The sequence below is a fragment of the Mya arenaria genome, chromosome 15 (assembly GCF_026914265.1).
Source record: "Mya arenaria isolate MELC-2E11 chromosome 15, ASM2691426v1".
Lineage (NCBI taxonomy): Eukaryota > Metazoa > Mollusca > Bivalvia > Myida > Myidae > Mya > Mya arenaria.
Window position 1 is genome coordinate 14,239,999 of NC_069136.1, and position 27,487 is coordinate 14,267,485.

The 27,487-nt window shown below is 35.2% G+C and overlaps 1 protein-coding gene across 1 annotated transcript; it reads right to left on the reverse strand.

Annotated features, from left to right (window-relative positions):
- Positions 1-85: 85 nt before the first annotated feature.
- LOC128219954 (uncharacterized) lies at positions 86-26,087 on the reverse strand. The gene is made up of 11 exons (XM_052928159.1): positions 26,045-26,087; positions 19,871-19,932; positions 18,780-18,836; positions 17,000-17,146; positions 15,462-15,575; positions 10,800-10,953; positions 9,782-9,834; positions 8,842-8,968; positions 8,203-8,402; positions 7,483-7,584; positions 86-5,517 (listed from the first exon to the last, which is right to left on the reverse strand). Exons 1-11 carry the CDS (start codon positions 26,085-26,087, stop codon positions 5,368-5,370), a joined length of 1,209 nt encoding a protein of 402 aa, XP_052784119.1. The 3' UTR covers positions 86-5,367.
- Between the last annotated feature and the right edge of the window lie 1,400 nt (positions 26,088-27,487).

A 27,487-nucleotide genomic window follows, 5' to 3' on the forward strand; every position in this document is an offset into this window, starting at 1 on the left:
TGGACGGTGAAAAAGAAGAAAGAAACAAAAAGGTACGTACAAAGCAAAGAGATCATATTTGGAGACAAATCAACACAAGAGTATATAACCGTAATTAAAGCTTTATTCAAATGTTCAACTAAATTTAATCAACATCACTGATTAATAAACAATACAATAAAATGAGCACAATATTCAACAACGGATACATATTTGTAGAATTGATTTTCCTTATTTTTCATAATTTAAACCAGTATTTGTGTCTTTTGCTTAAGTTATTTTTGTTTAAAAAAAATATTGCCATAATTTAATAGTCTCTATCAAGAAAAAAAAACTCTTCAAAGATACAGGGCAAAGAGTTGTTTACAAATTGGCATAACATATGAACATATTCTATTCACCTATCTAATTTCTGCCTAATTGAGCAAACGAGCTATGAACAATTGATATGTCAAAGAAAAAAGTACAACCATGCTCTAAAGAGATGTTATGATTTCAAAAATGATTTTTCTTTGTTACAAGATATCAGGGTCGATTCAGCCCACTAACCAATTCGATATGATCCATTTAAGCCTGGTCAAATTTGGCATACTATGCATTTATACGTTTTATCAAGTACATTTATTGTTAAGGTCATTATAATAAACCGCGCTTCATATCACAAATAAGCAATTAATTTTGGTCCTGACTTATCATGTTTAGAATGCAATATGCCATTTTAGACCACAAAGAAGCAAGTTCATTTCAGACATAACATGTTTTGTACAGCCTGACTTTATCCAATAAATATCCTAAATAGGCAAGGTTTTTTTTGTATATAGCCTGAATATATCCATTATATATTCCAAATAAGCAAATTTGGTTTTTGGTACATCGTAATGTACGTAATGGACTATATCCAGTATATATTACAAACAAGCATTTTGGTCCAGACTTAGAATTTTTTGTATACATCCTGACAATATGCCATGATATATATTGATATTATTTTAATATATCATAAATGGACAGAAAAATGGTTAAATTAAAAGTTAGTATATATCAAGGCATACAAATAAGACTGATCATTTGTGGGTTTACAACCTGACTTTATCCCATTTACAAACAAAAAGATTTAGTCAAGCTATGACATTTTTAAGACATCATGACAATATGCAATTATATGTAAAAACAAGAGGCCCAAAAGGGCCTATGCTCTACTGGCATGGCTTTTGTGGTCATATCAATCAAGAGCATGTCGTATGTATGGGTAAAAGGCAACAGACATATAGTTTATGTTTTGTGTTTGGTTTACAAGAAAACGTTGCACGTTCAGCATCTGAGTCGAGAAAGTATTGTAAGCAGATTAGTTACATGAACTATTTTAATATGTGCCAAGTAAAAGTCATCTGACAAAAAAATGCTTTCAAAACTGTACTCATAGTAATACAGTAATTTCTGTAGTTTTAAAAATTAAATAAAGTTGGTCAAAAGGTCAAAGTCAAGGGCATCCTAAGACAACATTGATCAATTTGAACAAACATTCACAATCAATTGTGCTGAGATGGATGCACGAACACACAAAACGATTTTCAAACCTTTCCCGATTTAAGTTTACCAAACCTGTGAACCCTGGGCGTGGCCAGGAATGACACCAGGTGCATAACTTAAACAAACATTCAAAGCCTTTGGGCCTTCAACAAGAACAAGGCAGAGTTTTTTCACAAAATCAACTGCAGAAGCAAAAAGCAAATTGTCTCCCTTAATCCTAGACTTGCAAATTGTCTCCCTTAATTTACATGTACATGTAAACTTAGTAAAAAATAGAATTCGCTCATGCAGACCTGCCTAAAAATAGAAAGCATTTCTTTAAAACTTTCAAGGCCCATAATCTAGGCATTCATTGGCGGATATGGCTGCGTTTCGAAAGGAACCAAGCTCTAATTGATATATAAATACTGTACAAGTTTCATCGAGATACAATAAAAACTGAAGACTGTATCGCGTTAACAAGAAATTGTTTACAGACGCACGGACGCACATACTACGTACACATTACCATCGCATAAGCTCTTCTGGCCTTTGGCCAGTAGAGCTAAAAAAACAGGCAGATAGGGTCCTGACGTAATGTGTACAAAAAGCGAATATTACAGATGATACGGAAATAAGGTGTACACCTCGTCGTTTATTCCGTTAATTTCATTTAATACGAAATAAAAGTGGGCAATAAAGGACCGGACAGAGATAATACACTAGACCGGAATGGTAATTGGGTTGAATTGACCTTTATTATGAAACAAATACCACCGTCAAAAGTTCATTTTTTCTGCATATTTTCTTAACAAATACTGTCCACAAAATCTACCTTTGGAAAGGATTTTGTGAGTTATCTTTGGTCAATGGAATGTGTATAATAAAACATTACGAAGCAAATGTCAAGTATGAGTTTCATAGCATACATGTAAATAATGTATACAGAATAATAACTAAAAACGTAAAATATATCCGAAACTGCTAAACATGCAGTCTGTCAAAAAACAGCCTTAAGTCGGTACAACTTGTCAGTTGAACAGCGTAACCCCATCTAGATATGTGTAAAAATACAACTGATTCAAAAGGATGTAAAACTAGTTCAATTTTAAAGATAAGCAAGAGGGGAATTACAATTAATAATTTAGCCTTTTTTACTTTTGCAAGTAGTGAACATAATGTAAAATACAAGAGCGTCACGGAGCGCCTCGGAACGAACACCCATGCTTGTTTATTTATTAGTTAAACAAGGGATACTGCTTTAGTCAGAGTCACAAACCTTGCTTCAAATGTACATTTTATCTTTGGCAACAAGTGTAACATGTTTCATTCAAGCATCTTGTGTATGAGTAATTGTCGAGGTAAATGTTTTAGTCTTTCGCCGACGTCATTGACGATGATGTTGCCAAGGCCATGACTCTATCTCAAGCTTTTTAAATCGAATTACAGACTGAGGATATAATAGAAACGATGTTCAACCGGAAAACAATTTTGTTTTAAGTGAATTATACTAAATCATTCATGTTTAAATTGAAGCGAAGATTTATCTCTGAATGTTCTATGATTGTGTTATCTTCATGAAAAATGTCAAGCACAACTTCCTATGCCACGGTAAAGCATTTTCAAAGTCTCCAACGTTAGATGATTACAAATATAAACAAACAATGATAATGAATCATAACATCTTGAAAAGTAATATTGGCAGTAGTTCCCAACAATAATAAACAACGAAAACTATTACACACAAAAAGGTAACACATATCTTTTGACCATAAAGGTGTTTCAATGAAGGAATTGCAAAACAACTAAAATAAACAAACTATATAAATTCACATTTTTTTTCACGGACACCGTCATATTTTTTATAATGCACCAGTGAGCAACACGCAGGCAAATAAAATCTAAATAGAAAACAAAACAATTGACAACATCAGATAATGCATGACTTACAAAATCACCAGGTGAGAACAATAGTACCAACATTATTACTTAATATATTATTAACCTTTCCACAAACAACCAGACAACTTCACAATAATACAATTTATATAAATGATAACAACAAACACTGCCGCAGCCAATTCTATAATACTTGTTAATATTTATGTCAAAGTTAGCAAAAATGTTTATCGATTGGTAAATATTTATCCAAAATATAATGTCAACCAATCAAATCATTTAAAATGTGCAAATTTAAAGGGGGACAATATAGGCCGATGCAAAATGATTTTTTTAAAATATAATGCATTCATATGTTTAACTCGGTTGACTTTAATGATCAAAACAAAGCACAGGATTAGTGTAAAGATAAAAAAATATAAGCCCATGTTAATGTGTTGTTGTTTTTTTCAATTAAAAGCTACATGGCCGCAAATTCCCCAGTTAAAACAGCGCCAAAATAGCGCTTATATTTTTTATCTGAGCTCAAATCATGTTTTTGTTTTCAAGATAACCTGTCGACAAGGTATCCAAGTACTTTACAGTTGGCTGCTGATTTTTTGACTTGGTCAAAGTGTCTATTACTAAACCAATCATATCGTTTAAATGAGAAAACAATACTAAATATAACCAGTAAACAACTTATCCAAGTGATATACAACTGGCTGCAGAAGTACAACAAGTGGATGAAAATGCAAGTCTGGTTTTAATTTCTTAAAAATAAGACCAATGAAATATTTGAGCAAGAGTGAGTGATAATCATCCACATCAATATATGCTAATTATCATCGGGGATAAAAAGTTTCATTTTAATATCTCTTAAGATTCAAATGTTATCGAAAACAATTAAACACTTGAACCAGATGGCTTATGTTAACAACAATATAATACTTCATTAATTCTCTTCAAAACACAACAACAGAGCAGCAAATATAAACATGAGTACAGAGCTTATTAGCCACTCCACATGACCGATACATAGGGAAATACAATGTTATTCAGTTGACAGTTTGGGTTTGCTTGTCTAGGTCTTAGTTCGTTGTACGCAGGCATACAATTCAACATCTCTATAGACTAACAGAGTAATTATTTTTATTTTATACCTTAAAATTTGTTACATCGGAATAACTATACTTTTTTTTACAAAAGCATTTAAACTCGACGAAAAACATACTATTCCGTTCGCGTTGTTTTGCGAAAATGCTTAGTGTATGCGCATTAGGCTATTGTGTCACAATGAATCAGGAAACACATTGTATAATTTTTACGGTTTCAATATTTTATGATCAAAACTGAGTCCTGAATTACAGAAACATTTCATATGTGCAAATACTTATGTCTGTTCAAGCCAAAACCATAAAAACATATTCCTATAAATAGTAGCTTTTTTTATTTCCAGCAGTCAATAAATCTAATTAATTTCAGCTTGCTTGACTTTTGCGATTTTGTAGAATACAAGAGCAGCTGTCCATGTATATATCATTGTTTAAATAATTAATTGTAGAATACAAGACTAGCGAAATTTACAAATATTCCTGGTAAATTCCAGACAGACTTTACAACACAAACTAGCCCTTGGGTGCTTTTCAAAATTGATCAGAATGATACGGATTGTTTTAGATGATAAAGCATCTCTTTATGACAAAGTAATGTAGAACACATCAGTGTTTTACACCCATTGAGCAAAATGTACTTTATCCATCACTATATTGCCTATGAACAATTATTGACAACCATTCCCAGTCACATTAGTTCATCAAAAGAAATTGAGACACCTAACACCACAGAAATATGTAAAACATCATTAGAATACAACTTATTACGATACGTTGCATGACTTAAAATACTCTTTTATGTATGATACACATGTTTAGATTTTCTTTCAGCTCATTTAAATCCAACTCTTTTCCAACAGATTTTCCGAAAACAAGCGTATGCTGATCAAGAGTCATTGCCATTGGCAATATTCAAATCTTCCAGGGGAGGTAAATCATCGCTGATATCCAGATCAGGCAATTGATCACTGAGAGTGGTTTTCCCTGATAAGAGGCATTGTGGGAAAAGGTGGATTTTTGAATAGTCATCCAGAATCTGCAACAAAAGAAACTAAATTTCAAACAAATGGTACTGTAATTGATACGAAAGAAGGACTTAAAATGCAGGTAAATTTAACATAATAATATATGCTATGTTTACTACAACTGGAACCTTGCAGCATTACAATATTATAGCACAGAACTTTCTATTCTTTACAGCGATGTACTAGCTAACGATTGCACAGAGATAGCTCTGCCAAGATTGATGCACTGGGGATGCTATAAGTGAGAAATTCTAAAGTCCATAACACAATGAGAATAATCTGAAAAGAACACGCAGATGGTAGACAAAATCATCATATCAACAGTAGGTATAGGTGTGTGGTCCAGGCTGGCAGTTTTCGGATAAGTTTAGTACATTACGCCACCACCGGAGTATCCACGGATGCCAGCTTGAGTGAGATAGCAGTTATGTATGGTTGTGGATAATTGTGCATAGACAGGATGGAACCATGGTCAGAAATGCCCCTTGTTCTTAACTATGCACCCGTGTATATCACTGTCACACAAATCACCTGGGTAAAAAGGAGGGAGTATTAATGAAGCAAAAAGCCAGCTTGGCTTACCTGTTGTAGATGGGCCACTTGTAAGCTGGGAGTATCGTACCTAAAGCCTTAAGCTAGCATGACTTACCTACTGTATGTGGGTCATTTGAAACCGGGGAGAGTCGAACATAAAACATGATGCTAGCAGTGCTAACCTGTTGTAGATGGGTCTCTTTCAAGCTAGGAGAGCCGTACATGAGGTTCAAAGCAAGCATGGCTTACCTGATGAGGATGGCTCACTTGTAGGTTTGGAGAGCCGTACACAAGGCATGAAGCAAGCAAGGCATACCTGATGTAGATGGCTCACTTGTAGGTTTGGAGAGCCGTACGATGGCTCACTTGTAAGTTTGGAGAGCCGTACATAAGGCATGAAGCAAGCATGGCTTACCTAATGTAGATGGCTCACTTGTAGGTTTGGAGAGCCGTACACAAGGCATGAAGCAAGCATGGCATACCTGATGTAGATGGCTCACTTGTAGGTTTGGAGAGCCGTACGATGGCTCACTTGTAAGTTTGGAGAGCCGTACATAAGGCATGAAGCAAGCATGGCTTACCTAATGTAGATGGCTCACTTGTAGGTTTGGAGAGCCGTACATAAGGCATGAAGCAAGCATGGTTTACCTGATGTAGATGGCTCACTTGTAGGTTTGGAGAGCCGTACATAAGGCATGAAGCAAGCATGGCTTACCTGATGAGGATGGCTCACTTCTAGGTTTGGAGAGCCGTACACAAGGCATGAAGCAAGCAAGGCATACCTGATGTAGATGGCTCACTTGTAGGTTTGGAGAGCCGTACGATGGCTCACTTGTAAGTTTGGAGAGCCGTACATAAGGCATGAAGCAAGCATGGCTTACCTAATGTAGATGGCTCACTTGTAGGTTTGGAGAGCCGTACACAAGGCATGAAGCAAGCATGGCATACCTGATGTAGATGGCTCACTTGTAGGTTTGGAGAGCCGTACGATGGCTCACTTGTAAGTTTGGAGAGCCGTACATAAGGCATGAAGCAAGCATGGCTTACCTAATGTAGATGGCTCACTTGTAGGTTTGGAGAGCCGTACATAAGGCATGAAGCAAGCATGGTTTACCTGATGTAGATGGCTCACTTGTAGGTTTGGAGAGCCGTACATAAGGCATGAAGCAAGCATGGCTTACCTGATGAGGATGGCTCACTTCTAGGTTTGGAGAGCCGTACACAAGGCATGGAGCAAGCATGGCTTACCTGATGTAGATGGCTCACTTTTAGGTTTGGAGAGCCATACATAAGGCATGAAGAAAGCATGGCTTACCTGATGTAGATGGGTTACTTGTAAGCCTGGTATCTCGTGCATGACGCATGCAGCCATCATGGCTAAATGTTTGTAGATTGTAAGCTTGAATTGTCGAAAAATGAACCTTGATGCCAGCATGACTTACCTGTTGTAGATGGGTCACTTGTAAGCTTGGAGTATCATATGTAAAGCCAGTCTCTTCCAGCTTACTGCCATCTAAATACACTGGCTTGTTGTACAGTAACTCCTGTAAAACACACAATGAGAAAGAAGTTGATACTGACCAGATGTTATTTTAGTGGCATTTCAACATCACACATTTGCTAAGAAAACTTGCACAAACCTACATGGACATGCCTAGCAGCTTGATCATTTAAAACTAGAATTCGATAACATAACATATGTCACATATTTGAAAGCGTCCTTGATTATCAAACCAAACATAATATTAATTTGAGTGTAAAAGGGGCATACAAGTGTTGTAAATTGAAAATATTGTCTATTTAAATTACCCCAAAAAGGAAAAATAACTTAATTATGTACTATAATGTATATAAGGGCAAACTCAGGTGATACTTAGGCCATTAATCTAACAACTTAACTTGACCTAGACATTTTGGCTATAAATACTGTAATCAGGTTTCATTATAATTTCTTTATTATTTCTTAAAAGATATTGTCTAATTGTACAATGTAGTTGTCCTCTGCAAAATACAGAAACCATGTATTTAAATGTAAAAGGGGAATTACTGCAGTGAAATCTGTGTTCATTGTCATATCAAATTATTGAACATTTGCACTAAAATAACGTTTATCAGTATTGATACTATTGTGGTAACAGCGCTGGAACTGCCAGTGATCCTACCTGATCAATGAAGGGATTTAGAGGCGTGTTTGTGATACCATCCTTGGTGCACGCCTCTGCCCAGGGGGCCATGTGTTTATCGTTGATATCCTCAACCACACCGGACATGTTCACACGCACAAGGTTTGACTTGACAGACCCAAGGAACTCGTATGGTATCCCAAACACCTGGGCAACTAGATCACTGATCATCCCCTGTGCTACAAACACATAGAGTATGCATTCAGTCAATTAATTAAGGGTAGTATTTTTAGATCAAATACATACCCCTAAAACCTAAACATGATGATTTTTTGTCATAACTTCTGCATGGTGGGTAATATTTATGTTCTATTAAAGCAATATTTACATATCCCTTTAAACACAACACCTAAACATGATGAGTACTTAATATCTAAGCTATAGTATGGAGAGTAATATATGTGTTTAAACGTATCTATATACCCCTAAAACCTAAACGTGATAATTTTCTTACATAACTCTGGCATGGCAGGTGATATTTATGTTCTAAGGTGTAATTAAATATCTTGTGTATATAAAACTGATTCATGATGCTGGCCTCGACCCAATGGTCTCCATTATGGGGCAAATAAAGGGGGTCGTCCATGGCTATAAAAAAGAAAAGATAAAAGTTCATACTTGTCTCCCCCTTGTCCACCACATTGTACACATGTCCAGACTGTCCTAGCAACAACACGTGCCACATGGCCCGACACACGTCCTCAACATGCACGGTGTTCATACGTAGCTGCTTCGTCCACAGCATCTTTAAGGGAAAATGTAGATTCTACTATCATACTTGTCATATGCACTGGAAACACAGCCCCTTATAAACGCAATATTTTGGTTTGCTGTTATTTGTGTTCATTTACATTGTGAAAATTTTTTAAACTTTAAAAGGAAATTATCCTTATATGACAATCACAATAAATAATTTTGTTAAAGTGAAATTAAGATTTAGTTAGAATTTTTGGCTATAATGAAATAAGATACTTAATCTTTTTATGCTTAGGAACTTTGAAGAAAATGGGGCCAAATCATTATCTTGGCAAGAGTTTAGAAATATGAAATATATTTTTATAAAACATTATCATTTAAACTATTAAATATTATATTTCTTGGCTGTAGTCGTCAGTTCATGAGCGATTGAAACTCAGTTTACAAGGGATTACATTTATAAATATTTATTATAAAATTATAATGTGTCTTGCAAGCACATATCAATATACTGTATTATCATTTAAAGACAATTTCTCTTTGTTTAGAAGTAAAAAGATGTTTAGAAGTAAAAAGATTAACAATTCGTTAACTACAAAGTTATAAAATTCTTCCCCTGAGCAATTGCTTTGTAACCGAAAATAGAAACATTCTTTTGAAATAAATCTGTAATCAACGGTTCAGTTCAAAGTTGTGGTATACATATCTTTTAATCTTATATTTGTTTAAAGGTGGCAATTAATCCAAACAATATCTTCTAATACATTACAGAGTGGGCAATTACTTCGCTCAAAATCTTTATTTGTCAACCCACCAACTTCTATTATTAAAATGTTTTAAATCCTTGAAAATTTAAACTAACCTTCATTTTCTGTTGGATGTATTTGTATATTGCACCAATGATGAGTCTTGGGGCTGAAACATACCACAAAACAACAATGAAATTAACAAAAATGGTTCAGAGTTTTTAATGTACTGCTTAATGACAAGATTATTACTTGAAAAAAAAAACAGAATTTATTTCCATCGACATTTTATATAGATTTTGTAAATCTGTCACATCTTGATTGTCATCAATCATTAAGGTTTAAGAAAAAGGAGATTCTGATGGCACACCACCTCTTTTTCAAATAGACTTCTTGGTTCTTCTATGAGCCATGGCCCGTTTCAATAATATATCTAAGTGGTAAACTTTACACTGCTTCTGAGTGCAAAGGTAAACCATAAAATACGGGCAGAATCTTTGCGATAAATGTCCTTAGGATATTTTCATTGGAACGCAGTGTACGCCACAAAACAAGGTAACGCCAGGAAATATATGATCTTAAGCCTAGAAATCTTAATTGAAACGGGGCCCTGGTGTATAGCATGGAAGGACACTGGCAAATTTGGATAACTCAGTTCTTTTTAAACCTAACGAAGATGTTTCCTGTAATAGCAAACATCTTTCCTTGGTTTACAAGTACTGACCACTCCAAATTTCCAAGTATGTCCCTCTTTTGCTGGGCACCAGGCAAGGAAGCTACTGGGACAAAGTCTTTCTTTCTTCTGCAACGCAAGTGGATGCTCAACCACTGAGTATGAAGGCTTTTTTTATAACATAAATATTATGAAGGGCTTTTAAGGCAAAACTTGTATCGCTTAGCACCAATTTTCAATTAGATATATTGTCATTTCATCATAACATAACATCCACATGCCTAATGGTGTCTCCCAAACCTTATACAATGGATGGCCTCATAATGGAGTACTTAACAGCATGAATGTCTTCTTAATGCCCCTGGTTTATATACAATGGCTGGCCTTATTATGGCATACTTTAGACCAAAAATTTTATAATGCCCTCCCTCCACCCCTAACAAAACATTTCATCCACATACCTAGGCCATGCCTGTCTCCCAAACCATACACAATAGCTGGCCTTATTATGGAGTACTTTAAACCAGGAATGTTCTGCAGCTCTTTCTCTACCTCGAGTTTGTGGTTAGCCAGGTTTGTCCATGGCTCTGCCTTCATGTCCTCTCGCATTGCCTTCTATTTGTAAAGTGAAAAACATGCAGTCAATATATGATTGGTATGAAGCATATACCTGGTAGTACCTAGAACTTTCAAGTTAAATCTGTATGTAGAGGATTAAATTAATGAATGACAACTAGATTAATAAATGACAAAAATTGGGTTAAAAATATTGATTTTTTACATTTTTCCAAGTGAATATAGCTGTTTCTCAATGTATTCTAACTTTTTATTACTTTTATCGAACTGAAAATTGAGTCCAAAATAGGAGTACTGACAAATTTTGCAATCTATTCCTTAGTTACTTGACAGGCATATTTCAAAACAGAAAATTGAACACTGTTGTATGATAATTTAAGTCAGTAAAAATTGGCAGTTCTATGATAATCAGACATGTGTAACACTCTTGTGCTAAAACTGTAATGCACCATAAAACAAAAACACTCTTTAACAGTGTATGTATACCATGTGGTAAATTATGTCGTAAATGCTAGTTGGAAGGCAATATTGTGCTTCAAATAAAAGTTTTAAACAGAGATAACTTGACTATTTATTCACCATTTTAAATGAAACATGGAGCACTGTCAAAACATTATTTTGGAAACAGGTTCATCAAATTGTTTGACGAAACTTACCACCTAATCAAACTCATGTAATGAAACGAAAGCGAGGCTTTACTGCCCTTTGTTTCATTTATAAAGTGAAGAACAAGAAGTATAATGTTTGTTTTAAGTCAACATTCAAAACAAAATCATGCCTTCCGATGTACCATTTATGACGAGATTTATCATGTGGTATACACACACTGTTTAAGTAACACAAAAACACTGAAAAAAACATTTCAACAAAGCAACTCAAAAACTCAAAATAAAATAAAAATACGTTTTAACATGTTAATTCAAAAGACGAATACAGCCATAGCATTAATATGGCTGTCAAAAAATACACAAAGTGCTCTTAAACACACACACATTTTGAACACCTCTTAACCAGTGAAGTAAAGGACCTGGTCATTGTCTATAAAAAATTGCCAAAAAAAGAAAAGAAAATGAATGGTTTATCTATGAAGCAATGACATCCCAGATCATTTTGACACTCAAAGTCTATTAACAGTTAGGTAACAAGCATTTACATTTAGAAATGATTTTATTATTTGTAAAAAAACAAACTTTTGTTGTGGTAACTAATAAATGTGTGTCCAAACTGACAAACATTTATGGGATCTTATGTCCATGATGGGATGTTTTGTTTACCATGTCAAAATGATCTGGGATGTTTTGTCCACCCTGTGCAAATGATGTGGGAGGTTTAGTCCATCTAGTCAAAAATGGCATGGGATGATTTGTCTGGCTTCAACCATTTCCTACCATCATTTACAAATAATTTTTACCTGTTGGGTAACATGCAAAAAATCTGCTAAGAAGGTATACAAGTGTAGAACAAAACCAGAAACATAAGAAACCAATCGACAATCTAACATCCATTCTACCTCTTCCCCTGTATAACCTGAACTGAAAATGCAATAAATATGATAAAAAGAAAGTTTCCACATCCAATATTTGAGAAGGGGCTTAGGATCAAATAAATGCATTAAGCAATTATAAAGAAATAGTTCACAGGGTCATATGACATTTAAAGGACCGGACATTCAGCCCCTTAAGGTATATATATATAAGGTGTTAGCTGACTGGCTGGTCCTTAAAATGCCATATGGCCATTAGAGTGTGTTTTATTTTTATATAATACCAAACGTTTTATATTACCATTGTTTTAAAACAATCTACCATCCAGCTGTTGTCAGGCCATGTTTACTGGGACAACTTTTAGTCTATGTGAGAATGTAAAGGCTGCATTGAAGTTTTATGAAGTCAGTGTTCCATGAAGTATTTTTGGATATTTCCAGACCGACCAAAGGTATTCTATGAACTGCTGATATCATAAAAACTTATGTTTAACAAGAGATGTTTGTCAAACATTATGCCCCCCCCCTGAGCGCCATGTTGTCAGGATTATATGGACAATTGAATGAGGTCCAAGAATTGTCGAGTTTGCTTTCAAGGTCACTGTGCCCTTGACCTTTGACCCCTAAAATCAATAGGGGTCATCTACTGGTCAGGCCCAACCTCCATGTCAAGTTTGATGACCATAGGTCCAAGAATTGTCGAGTTTAATTTCAAGGTCACTGTGACCTTGACCTTTGACCCCTAAAATCAATAGGGGTCATCTACTGGTCAGGCCCAACCTCCATGTCAAGTTTGAGGGCCATGGGTGCAGGCATTGTTGAGTTATCACTTGGACAACCTTTTATCATTCAAGGTCACTGTGACCTTGACCTTTGGCCCAATGACCCCTAAAATTAATAGGGACAATCTCCTGGCCAGGCTCAACCTCCATATCAAGTTTGAGGGCCATGGGTGCAGCCATTGTCAAGTTATCACTCGGATAACCTTTTACCATTCCAGGTCACTGTGACCTTGACCTTTGGCCCAATGACCCCTTAAATCAATAGGGACCATCTTCTGGCCAGGCCCAACCTCCAAGTCAAGTTTGAGGGCCATGGGTGCAGGCATTGTCAAGTTATCACTCGGACAACCTTTTATCATTCCAGGTCACTGTGACCTTGACCTTTGGCCAGATGACCCCCAAAAACCATAGGGGTCATCTCCTGGTCAGGCCAATTCTCCAAGTCAAGTTTGAGGGCCATGGGTGCAGGCATTGTTGAGTTATCAATCGGACAACCTTTTACCATTCAAGGTCACTGTGACCTTGACCTTTGGCCCAATGACCCCCAAAAACAATAGGGGTCATCTACTGGTCAGGCCCAACCTCCAAGTCAAGTTTGAGGGCCATGGGTGCAGGCATTGTTGAGTTATCACTCGAACAACCTTTTACCATTCAAGGTCACTGTGACCTTGACCTTTGACCCATTGAGCCCAAAAAACAATAGGGGTCAGCTACTGGTCAGGCCCAACCTCAAAGTCAAGTTTGAGGGCTATGAGTGCTTGCATTGTCACGTTATCACTCGGACAACCTTTTACCATTCAAGGTCACTGTGACCTTGACCTTTAGCCTGATGACCCCCAAAAACAGTAGGGGTCATCTACTGGTCAGGCCCAACCTCCATGTCAAGTTTGAGGGCCATGTGTGCAGGCATTGTTGAGTTATCACTCGGACAAGCTTTAAAATTATTTTACCATTAAAGGTCACTGTGACCTTGACCTTTGACCCGATGACCCCCAAAATCAATAGGGGTCATCTACTGGTCAGGCCCAACCTTCATGTGAAGTTTGATGACCATACGTCCAGGAATTGTTCAGTTATCACTCGGACAAGCTTTGGTCTACCGACGGACCGACTGACCGACCGACCGACCGACCGACATACCGACATGCCTGTGCAAAGCAATATACCCCTCTTCTTCGAAGGGGGGCATAATAATATATTGCTGTGTAAAATATTAAAAATAAATCCTTATTTGCCATATCAAAGGATTTGTCTTAATCTTTCCTTCATAGGAATATTATACTAATATTTTATTTTTTAATAAAACATTATGTTAGATGTTAATAATTGATGCAGATTCAAACAATTTTGTAATTTCCTTTTCAATCTTTTTCAAATTGCAGTATTTAAGTTTTATGTTAATTAATGCTGCAGTTGCCAAGCAGTAAAAACCTCATCCAGCAATACAGAAGTATGGGTTCAAATCCTCCTGCCTATCAAATCTCTTTTATTTTAAAGCTTTTTTACTTATTTTTGTTGATTTTAGAATTTTAGAAATAATTATGATTTAAGATTACATGCTTGTTAAAAAAAATAAACACAATTTAGTTGTGGTTATTTCAAAACTGCATCTTTAAAGGGGCTGTACTCCATATGATAAAATAGCTAAAAAAAAAGAAAGAATACTGTCAAAAACTGACATAAACTTGGTATCGATGTGTACAATGCATTGAAACTTACTAACTGAAGTACCACATAGTTTACAATTAAATTATTTTTCACAGTTTTTTCGTATTTTTCCATTAAAAAAGATTACTAGGTATGTCTACCTAGTAGAATACATTCCTTATGCGTGATTGGCTAGTCGATGTTATCACGTGATATTTCCAAGTTAGGTATATAGTTTAAATATTCCAACCTTTTAGGGTAAGCCTGTAGCACAGTGGATACAACACTGGCCTGCAATTTTGGCGACACCCATTCGAACCCTATCTCTGACTCTATTTCGTTTTACATTTTGTTATTTTTTTTAATTATGATATCAAAGAGTCAAACATTTTATTAAATAATTGTCCTGAGATTTGTTACAAAAAAAAATAAATTTGGTGCCAATCTGGTGTATAGTCCCTTTAAATTCACAACTGATACATTTACAAGGTATATTGTTCTGCGGCATGTTGAATAAGAAAGATTAAAACAATTAATATTATTTAGCAAACAATTTTCAGCTTTATGATTTTTAAGGCTTAGTCTATAGGTTTTGGGTCACAATTAATCGTGGATGAGGGACGGGAGTTTCATACCTTATCACTGGTGGACATCTGTCCAGAAGACATCTCAATATAGAAACCAACGTCACGCTTGGCTGCCTCCCGGGCACAATTTAGGCTAAGTTTCACAATTCCTTCACTGTACACCTGTGTAAAATCATTATTTATTAAAAATGTTTCATAGTCAAACATATATCTGTATCATAAACATCTTAATTAAGAAAGACAACTCCATAGCACAATTTGAAACTAAGATTCATAATTCCTTCATGGTACACCTGTGTAAAATTCGGCGAAAATACCTCATAAAAATCGAGCCAAACAGGAATGTTTATCTTCATTATAAAGAAATCAGTCCTTTATATCTAGTTCAAGACAAAGAGGAATTCGAACCAAGCGAGTTTGAGTCAAAGGGGCTTGACTGTATGTTTTATAATCAAACATATTAACATCTAAATTTAGAAGGAAAAATCTGAGGCTTGGCCCCATCTATTGCATAGTTTGATCAGACTTATTTCATTATAAGTTCCTTGCTAATACCTTAAATGTGAAAGTAAATGCAATTTGCAATTTTGTTCTTAACTTTAACTGAAATTAAGAAATATCAAGGTAGAGGTTGAAGCTTGCTTGTAGTATAATAGTTGGTATAAATTTGTATATTCTTCAAAATTATACCAAAACAAGACAGGAACCCAAAATTCACATAAATATAATTTGCATTTTGGGTCACCTTATGCTCTTGTTTTAAAAAGTTTCGCCATTATTCTAGCAGAACTAATCAAAAGATAAGTGATATTTCCCAACCAAATGAGTTGTTTTGAGTTTATTTAAGATGTCCCATTTTTCCCAGATATTGATAATAATACTATACAGAGTAAATACAACCACAGACCTATAAACCAAAACTTTGTTCATGTGAACAATGTGATTAATGAAATCGTTGTTAACTTTTAAAAGAAAAATATTTGATGATATGCTCACATGATGCAATGACACCAGCTTTCTTAGGTTTTGGGAACCAGGCAGGTTTTCTAAATTTGCATTCATTGGGGGCCTTTCAAAAGATTTATTCTGAATAGTTAAGCAGACTCAAACAACACTCAGAAGAAAAATTAGACAAAAGACACCTTAACCAATACGCCACAAGGCGTATACAACAGTGATTGATATTTTGACCTTCAAACGATACATTGATAACATCATGTGATAACGTCAATAAAACAATCACGCAACAAGGCTGAAATGAGTTAGTAACGCTATTGAAAATTGTGGTCTTCATAGACAATATATGAGCATATATCAACATTTGTTGAAGGGTTCCAGCTGTCAGTATCTTAGTTTTAACACTGACATTTGCCTCACTTTATTTTGTAATAAAAAAGAAGTGTATTTTTGAACCAAGAGAGAGTCCCTTTAAAGAATATTCAGGAGTTAGATGCTGGTATTTGCATGAGTCCAGTGACTATTTTTCAAATTTTTTGCTCTTTCAAATTTCAAATTCACTGCTCGGTGGAAAATGTTTTATTATCAAATTTATCAACATGCTTCATACAATTAACTCTTAGATTTACCTTATCTGACTGACCATACTTGGTCTCTGCAGCCAGATTTATGACCAGATCGAATTCTCCACCTGCTGTAGTAAACACGCCAGCCATGGAGCTTGCACTGATCAGGTTTGCATGCTTGAATTCAACTAGTGGATTTGCAAAACACTCCTGAAAAACATATAACATGGTCAAATTCACCTACAGAAAAACGTATTCAGTATAGTGAATAAGTGTGTTAGTTGGAACAATACTAATAGAGCCACATGCAGATTTTTACCATTGCCCTATTGCTTGCTTTTTTCCTGAGGGATGAAAGTGCAAGACTGAAGAAAACATGCGGGCAGATGTTTTGACATAATAGGCAGATTGTTCAGAACTTTGTTTAAATTAACCACGATGTTAAATTCATCGTTGTTAACTTTCATATCTTTACTCCTCGAGAACTAGAATGGACAGATTTTTTATTTACTGTATTTCTAACCAGGTTCGATTTTTGATTTACACTGTATTTCTACCAGGTTCGATTTGTGACTTACAGTATTTCTAACCAGGTTTGATTTGTGATTTACAGTATTCCTACCAGGTTCGATTTGTGACTTACAGTATTTCTAACCAGGTTTGAGAGGTAATTTACAGTATTTCTAACCAGGTTTGATTTGTGATTTACAGTTTTTTTTAACCAGGTTTTAGACATAATTTACAGTATTTCTAACCAGGTTCAATTTGTGATTTACAGTATTTCTAACCAGGTTTGATTTGTGATTTACAGTATTTCTAACCAGGTTTGATTTGTGATTTACAGTATTTCTAACCAGGTTTGATTTGTGATTTACAGTTTTTTTAACCAGGTTTGAAAGGTAATTTACAGTATTTCTAACCAGGTTTGATTTGTGATTTACAGTTTTTTTAACCAGGTTTTAGACATAATTTACAGTATTTCTAACCAGGTTCAATTTGTGATTTACAGTATTTCTAACCAGGTTTGATTTGTGATTTACAGTATTTATAACCAGGTTCGATTTGTGATTTACAGTATTTCTAACCAGGTTCGATTTGTGATTTACAGTATTTCTAACCAGGTTCGATTTGTGATTTACAGTATTTCTAACCAGGTTCGATTTGTGATTTACAGTATTTCTAACCAGGTTCGATTTGTGATTTACAGTATTTCTAACCAGGTTCGATTTGTGATTTACAGTATTTCTAACCAGGTTCGATTTGTGATTTACAGTATTTCTAACCAGGTTCGATTTGTGATTTACAGTATTTCTAACCAGGTTTGATTTGTGATTAACAGTATTTCTAACCCGGTTTGATTTGTGATTTACAGTATTTCTAACCAGGTTCGATTTGTGATTTACAGTATTTCTAACCAGGTTTTATTTGTGATTTACAGTATTTTTAACATGGTTTGAGACATTGGTTTCAGATGTACATGTTTTATCTAAATAAATGAGCATATATTGTAACAAAATTGTTCACCTTTTAAGATTAAGAACAATGATTTTAACATGATTGTTAACTTTAACAAAGTTCTGAACAATCGGCCCATATAGTACTGTCACACACTGTAATACAACATAGATTTTGGTTTTAACATTTTCATTGCCATGATATTGCTAGAGATTACATATTGTTTAACATATCTGATAAATTATATACCATAAAGCATTAATTTTATATTGTCATTGTTGAAAATATGCAGAAAGTTTTATTTTTCTTCAACAGTTTGTGTATTAACACAGACATTGGCTAGGACAATCCCTCAACTTTTTCCTTCTTACCAACAATTTTATTTTACCTTGTGTGAGGCATTCATCCAGGCCATTTGTGGAGGCACCTTATCACAAACCCGGATCTAAAATGTATACCACAAATGTTGCATATTATCCAATGTATATGTGCTCTTCATCTACTGAGAAGGGCGATACATGTCAAACAATGAATATTTGATGTAGGTGTTTGAAAATTTGAAAAAGATTGATAATCTCACGAGAAAAATAATTAACAAATGCAACTTATTTGAATATTTATTTATTTTTAAAATGGATCCTTTGCATACTTTACTTAAAATTGCACTCTTATTCCCAAAAAAGATTTACCACAATAAATAATATTGTTAATAAAGAACCATTGTTTTCGACATTTTTTGTCCTTTTTTGGTTTATTAAAACAAATGTATTAAATGTGTTAAATCTTATTTGTGAGTAAGAGTGCATCTTACAGCTTAACAGGCCTACAAGTAAGAAGCTTATTTCAATTTAAACGTAAAAACACATGCTTAAATTTGATTTTGATAAAAAAACAATGGTATATAATTTTAATTAAGATTATTCCTATTTTTAAAATGTATAAACTGTTAAATAAGTTTATCTTATTTATATTAGAGAAAAACAAAAATAGTGAGGCTAGCTTAAACCTGGGATGCTCCAAAAGTTTCAAGATATTTGGTCCAGGGGAGGTGCTTGAATCAACCTTTAAAGCTGCACTCTCACATATTGAATGTTTTAACAACAATTTTAGTGTTGGAAAGAGCCATTTTTGCGAAAATGCATGGAAACCAGATATAAATATAAGACTGCTGACAAAAAATTACATTGCAGATTTTGATATTTAAGCTAAAAAATTGATGTTTTATGCATATTTCTTAAACCGTTAATAGCGGTTAAAGCCATAAAACATGAATTTTCGAACGGAAATATGAAAATCTGCGATCGGATCTTTTGTCAGCAATCTTTCATAATTGGTTTGCAGATATTTACACAAATATTTGCACGACAAAAAATAATAAGTTGTAAAAACAGTAAATCTGTGGGAGTGCAGCTTAAAGCAGTTTCATCATAATTATGCACAGAGATCCATTAATGTTTGTTACAATGTTCACTTTATTACCTTGCTTGCCAGGTCATTCTTTATCAGAAACTGGACAAAATTTCTGCCAATAAAGCCAGTACCTAAAAAACAAACATCATGAACACTTAAATGTTTCCATTGTACATTTTTTAAACAAAATACTAATATATTATACTTGAATGCTATTCAATTTGCCATTTCAGTTTTCACCAAGTCAAGGGCTGTAACTCTTGGCTCACTGCATGATGTGTCAGATATGGAAAATATGAGACTTAAGTCTAAAATAAATACAAAAATAAGATTTTTTTTTCAAGCTTGGGCAGAAGAAAAAAGCAAACTGCAGCCAGTGCAGGGTTCAAATCTACAACTGCTTGAACACTTTGGGTTTTGGCTAAAGCGTTATGGAAAGGTGCTGCACCCTGTCCTTTTATGGGTAGCAACTTTCTGCCCTCATTGAGACCAGCTTGCTACTCTTATGCCTTCAAAGAATTAAATGCTTAATATAATAAAATACTTCTTTAGTTTTGATAACAAGAGGCCCAAGAGGGCCTATGCTCTACTGGCATGGCTCTTGTGGTAATTTTCAATCCAGAGCATGTACGTATGATTAATAGGCAACAAATATATAGCTCAATTTTTGTGTTTGAGTTAGCTGAAAATGCTGCACGTTCAACATCTGAAGACAGAAGGTGTTGTAAGTAGATTAGTTGCATGAACTATTTTAATATGTGCCAAGTAAAGGTAATCTGGAGGTAAAAAATATTTGCTTTCAAAACTGTACTCGTGGTCAAAATTTCATTTCTGTAGCTTTAAAAATAAAAAGTTGGTCAAAAGGTCAAAGTCAAGGACATCGGAGGACAACATTGATGCTCGTTTGCAATACTGTACACATGGTCAAAATTTCATAGCTGTAGCTTTAAAAATTAAAAAGTAAGTCAAAAGGGGTGGGGCCAGCTTTTGCCCAAGGGGCATAATTTTAAAGGTTTTGCTAGACAGTCATCTTAAAATGCTCCACAACAAATAATCAAAGGTATGAGCCTTGTGGTTTGAAACAAGAAGATTTTGAAAATATTTCTCAAATAAGTCATTAGGAAACTTGTGACCCCCAGGGCAGTGCCAGTTTGACCCAATGGGCATAATTTGAACAATCATGGTAGTAGACCACTAAATTAAGCCTTGTTCAAAATAGCAAGGATCGCCATAGCTGTTTCAGACAAAAAGGTTTTTAACATTTCCCAATCAAAGTATACCAAACCTGTGAACTCAGGGGCGTGGCCAGTAATGACCCCAGGGGCATAAATTGAACAAACATTCACAAGCATTTGTGACTTTACATGTAAACTTGGCTAAAAATAGACTTCGCTCATGTAGACTTGGCTAAAAATAGACTTAGCTAAAAATAGCATGTGTTTATACTTTCAAGACCCATAATCTAGGAATGCATGGGCGGATCTGGCTGGTTTTTAAAAGGAACCGAGCTTTAATGGATATCGAAATACTGTACAAGTTTCATCGAGATACAATCAAAACTGAAGACTGTATCATGTTCACAAGCAATTGTTTACAGACGCATGGATTTTTTATACTTTCAAGGCATGGAATCTAGGCATGCATAGGCTGATCTGGCTGGTTTTCAAACGAAACAGAGCTCTAATGGATATCTAGATACTGTACAAGTTTCATTGAGATACAATCAAAACTGAAGACTGTATCATGTTCACAAGCAATTGTTTACAGACGCATGGATTTTTATACTTTCAAGGCCCATAATCTAGGCATGCATGGGCGGATCTGGGTTTTCAAATGGAACAGAGCTCTAATGGATATCTAAATACTGTACAAGTTTCATCGAGATACAATCAAAACTGAAGATTGTATCGTGTTCACAAGCAATTGTTTACAGAAGCACAGACGCACGAATGCTCAGACGCACATACTACGTACACATTACCATTGCATCAGCTCTTCTGGCCTTTGCCCAGTAGAGCTAAAAAAAAATTCATTATTCTACAATTAAGCACAATACCTGTAACCACACATTTTCTGTGAAATTAAAAATGTTTTCTGCAGCACCCTGTCCTTTTCGAACCCTGGCTAAAACCCTAACACTAGAATACTGGAACAGATTTCTACGGTTAAAGTTAGTACCTATAAAGGCTGAATCTTTCATGTACGTAAATCCTGACCATCCCCTGAAGTCAATGAATGCGCTCATGGTACCCAAGCCTTATGGAATGAGCTTACATTAGGCCACTGATTTTTCATACTGCAGACTACATGTCTAAGTTTTTGCGATAGGTATGTTGCAAGAGAACTTATATAACAGAGATATATCTAATGCTAGATAAACACATAAGCCAGATTGTTTTTTTTATATACTGGTTTAAACATTGATCGAAAAGGCTCTACGAGAAGTACAGTTCTGGAACTGCTCTGCCATCTTCGGCAAGCTTTAAAATGAGTAGATTTTAACGTAATAAAAATTTTATGCTCAATTAACTGATGTGATATTTACTTTTTCTAGTAGTCCAACGGACTATTGACTAGTATCAATTTCTTGTAGTCCGATCAAAATTCTGGTAGTGTCCGACTACCTGACTAACGTTAGTGTCGAACCCTGGGCTACCTTAAAACATACATGTATGTCTTACAGTGGCGTACCTAGCTTAACAAAATACTCCAGAGCGTAGTACTGAAAAAATAACAAATGTTTTAATTGCGAAATTTGATGTAAAAACCCAACCCTTATCAGGGTAAGGCACAATAGTACCCATAATTATAACATACTAAGCAAATGTTACAGTTCAGTACAAGACATAATGGTTGAAAAAAGGCCGGAATGTTTAATCTTTGTTTGAATTTTACATGTGATTTGTGTAAAATTGTAGCGTTTAAAAGCACAAAAAAGGCATGAAATATACGCCAAATTGCACCAATAAAATACAGGGGAGGATGCTTCTGGACCCCCCTACAAGCTGGTTGCGAGTACAAGATATATATCTCTAGGCTGTCTTATGTGTCATCAGGGATGATAACAGGGCCAAGTTGCCAATCCTGAAAATGTCTGCGTGGGGTTCAGGGGGCCGCTAAAGGCCCCCGATGGGTCCAGGGCAAAGCCCTGGTGGGGGGACAAGGGGGTTGAAGCCCCCCGAAGCTTTCAGTATTTCAGGGTTTCTAATACCCTTTTTTGCCTTAGAATAGTGTTCAAGGATTACAACTTTCGGTTTGGTAGATATAATTATGTCCAACAGGAGACTTCCGCAATCAGAACAATTATCAGGAATCTTCACACACTTCGCATAAGACATGTACCTTACATTTTGGTTCAGTTGTCCACTTCCCATTAAAACTCAACTGGCTATGACCAAATGCCTGTGCATTAATAGTCTATACTGTGGGATGTTTGATAATTAATAATGAATAACATATCAAATATCAAGCTTGCAAATGTTTATTATAAAGCGTTATTTATTCAAATTTTATATATCAGACATAAGAGTATTTATTCCATTATCTGCACATTTGATGAGAATATAATATTATTATATATATTATTCCAAGTAATATCCAAATGGGACTGTAAATGCTTTGGCAGGGTAACCGTTGTGGACATGGCGGGCTGTGTCACCATCAATGTCTATGAGGTGAGGGACAAGTTGACGTATTCTGGTCTCTAAGCCAGATTTGTTCTCCTCATGATGTTACAGGTGTCCAGTAGGCAACAGGGGTTACACATGAGGATCCAACTGATCTTGTTGAAGCGGAGGTCTCCAGATACTTAGGCACCAAAGTGGACCCCGGACAAACAGTCCTGGGGTGGTGGAGGGATCATGAAGAATCATTCCCAAGATTGTCTAAGTTGGCCAAAAAGTACCTATGTTGCCAGGCTTCATCTGTATCTAGTGAGCGAGTTTTCAGCCTAGCTGGGCAGGTGGTTAGCAAGAAGAGATGTAGGATGAATCCAGATCTCATTGACCAGACAATATTTCTAAACAAAAACTTAGAGTCATACTGGTAGATTCATACATGTGACTTTCTGATGTGAACATTTCAGTTTGTTGTTTATGCTTTTTATTTAGAAAATAGTTTTGTTTCTGTTTTATGATTTTAAGTGCTATATCATGAAAAATAAATATGTTATTTCTATTCTTTGAATTATACATAAAATTCAGCGTACATAGACAAAGAGATACCCATTTACTTCAAGTATATTACTAAAAACCACTGCTCTATAATATCCGATTATAGCCGATGTCTAATCAGTTGATGGTTTCGGATTGTAACCGATAATCGATTGTAAAATTCAGCCGATTGCCCATCACTACCAGTAGCACACACTCTAGATTGTCCCACGGCAGTTTAAGTCTCTCAAACAGGCTTTCATATTCCTTGAAAATTGATTCAGAATCAGCCCTTGTAATTTTTAAGGAGGACAAATGTCTCAACAAATAGCTGCAACAGTTTTCTCATTTTATGTGTTTGTTGACTCATCTAAGTTCAAACAAAACCGAGTATCACTTAACTCCTCCACAAGTTCATCATTGAAATGGCTTGCCTCTCCGTAAGTCATCTTATATGATGCTGTACACCTTTGAAGTTTTAATTCGCTGAGAGCTTTTGTATTATTGGCAAATGTCTTAAGTAAGACTCACTACATGTGGTACCAGGGAGTATAGAAGGTCATGATCAGCCATAAATCCAAGAATCATGGCCTCTGAATTGAATTGTTGGTCATTGACAGGAACAACCAGATGCACTGGCTGAGGTGTCTGTTCATCCCTGACTTTTGGAACCATCAACATACCTGGAAATACAAATTACAACTATAGACATTAAATCTCACTCAAACTGGGTCCTCAAGAAAATTTGTTGAACTGTCTCAAATAGAAAATAAACTGATTGCCTTTACTTAATATATATTACTACTACAAACTATTAATTCATTTTTTCTTTAAATTTTAAACAACCCAATTTTATCTATCTATCTATCTCTGTTTAATGTCAACCCCTCTTCCGAGTGCGCACCGGCTTGTTAGAGAAAAAAATAAAACACTGATGAGGCAAATCACATCAGAAAAGTGAGAACTCGGGTATAAAAATGAACACAATTTAGGTAATATGATAAAAAGTGATTGGTGAACTGGTAAAAGGATAAAAACACTGCTTGCTTATCTAATGCTTAATGGTTGTTACAGCCACCTTGAATGTGTGGGATAGTGATTTTCAATTGAACTGTCCATTATGGTCAACAGCCACTTCTTATTGAAAATAATGCTTCAACCATTATGAGAACAATAAAGAAACGGTTTACATCGTAAACTTCAATCGGCCAAATAAAATTTGTAAAATAAAAATCGTTTATATTACAAAAAAATCCGAATCGGGATGTCCGAAATATTGCTATATGCTAAAAGCCATCCTCAGTTTTAACACATTCTATTAACTTTAAAAGTAAAGTTTCGGGAATTTCTCTGATAACTAAATAGCAAATATACCTTTAAATGGACGAATCGATGTTTTTTAGATGTTGGTGGTGGTCGTGATTTTCCAATACTCTTTTATTAATCTTCGTCGTCTGTCATATCCGGATACGAACCATCCGGATACAAGTTTCTTATTGTCCTATCGGTAATTTCCGTAATCACCCGACACTATCTTAACCAATCATATAGCTCGATTGCCAAGACGTAAATAGGTTCGTTAATTTCCGGCTTTACAGTTTCACTTCCGGAAAACTCACCTTTCGTACCCATATTGTTCGAACATAGCTCGAATCGCTCCCTGTACCCCTCCCTCCCTAGAAAAAACTCAACAGATTTACATATATCTCAAAATCGATCCGTGGGGCCTTAAATCCGGAATTCCGGATTAATCCGGAATTTTATCATCCCTGTGTCATTCTTCGATAACGGTATCATGCAATTCTAGTTAAAAGGAGATTGTCTTAAAACTAGCTACTTTGAAATCTTCTGTTTAATAGGTATATAGGATATCTGCTATTACCAATTTTTTCATGCATAAAGCAGTGATATATTGTTTTTTTTAATTTACTGTAATGATTTTGAGGCTGAAGTCAAACAGACTCAGACACTGAGACTCTCGAGTAAATACGCTACTCTGTCAGATGAAACTCAATTATTACTTATGATCAATAAAACCATTTCTTTTGAATATAACAATATATAGTTATATAATCGTAGCAAAACAAATTACCTCCTAAAACAAGAACTTTTGGCTTTTCTGTGCAAGCCGCCATCTTTGGTGGCAGACAACAGATTAATAGTTAGGGTTCTTGTAGGTGCAACGCAGTGAGCTCCCTTGTCACACACCAACAAACTACTAGATGTGCAAAGGTAAAATATTGGTTTAGTTTACAACTCATATTAAGCCATTCGGTTTTGATATAGATAATTTTACATAGTTTTATTCGTCAATCGTTCTTTTGTTTTGTAAATGCATAACACAATATTTTGAAGCACTAAATATTAACAATAGTACTTGCAATGGAAACTTTAGATGTTAACATCAAAATGCTTAATGTTTAAGCGTTTTGATTAGCATCATATGGATGTGGCTCATAGCGACCAATACAGAAATAAACGCTTAAATGCCCTCGCTCCAATTTGCAACACAGATTAACAAGGTGATAACAAAATCAACTGAAACCTGCACCTATACATTTGTTTCGGTCAGCAATATCGCATTTGTTTCGGTCAGCAATATCGCATTTGTTTCGGTCAGTAATATCGCATGGTAGTGGTGGTGCTGGTGGTGGTGGTGGTGGTGGTGGTGGTGGTAGTCGTAATAGTAGTAGTAGTAGTAGTAGTAGTAGAAGTAGTAGTAGTAGTAGTAGTAGTAGTAGTAGTAGTAGTAGTAGTAGTAGTAGTAGTAGTAGTAGTAGTAGTAGTAGTAGTAGTAGTAGCAGCAGCAGCAGCAGCAGCAGCAGCAGCAGCAGCAGCAGCAGCAGCAGCAGCAGCAGCAGCAGCAGCAACAGTAGTAGTAGTAGTAGTAGTAGTAGTAGTTGTAGTAGTAGTAGTAGTAGAAGTAGTAGTAGTAGTAGTAGTAGTAGTAGTAGTAGTAGTAGTAGTAGTAGTAGTAGTAGTAGTAGTAGTAGTAGTAGTAGTAGTAGTAGTATTTTTCAGTGTGAAAAAACAACAACAGTAACCAATGTAACCGCGTAACCCGCTATTTCAGATAGAAAAAAACGACACTTTTTCAAACTTTTCAAAAACTTTGATGTTACTCATTGTAACTAATGTAACTGCATAACTCTGATCATATGTCGACCTGTAAACTCGATTTTTGATGAAAATTTTCGATGTACCCGATGTAACCGGTTGTAACCAATGTAACCGCGTAACCCGCTATTTCAGATAGAAAAAACAACAACACTTTTTCAAACTTTACAGAAACTTTGCTGTAACTCATTGTAACTAATGTAACTGCATAACACTGATCATATGTCGACCTGAAAACTCGATATTTTTTGGTTGAACTTTGACTTTGTTTTCATTGTATGTAATATGTTCTTTTTATTTGGCTGTAACCCATGTAACTATAGCGTGAGAAGGGTTACAACATTCGAAGCTCTCATTTTATGGGCTGATTTTGGGCGCTAATTGAATATTTAGCACTTTCCATTTATTTATGTTGTTT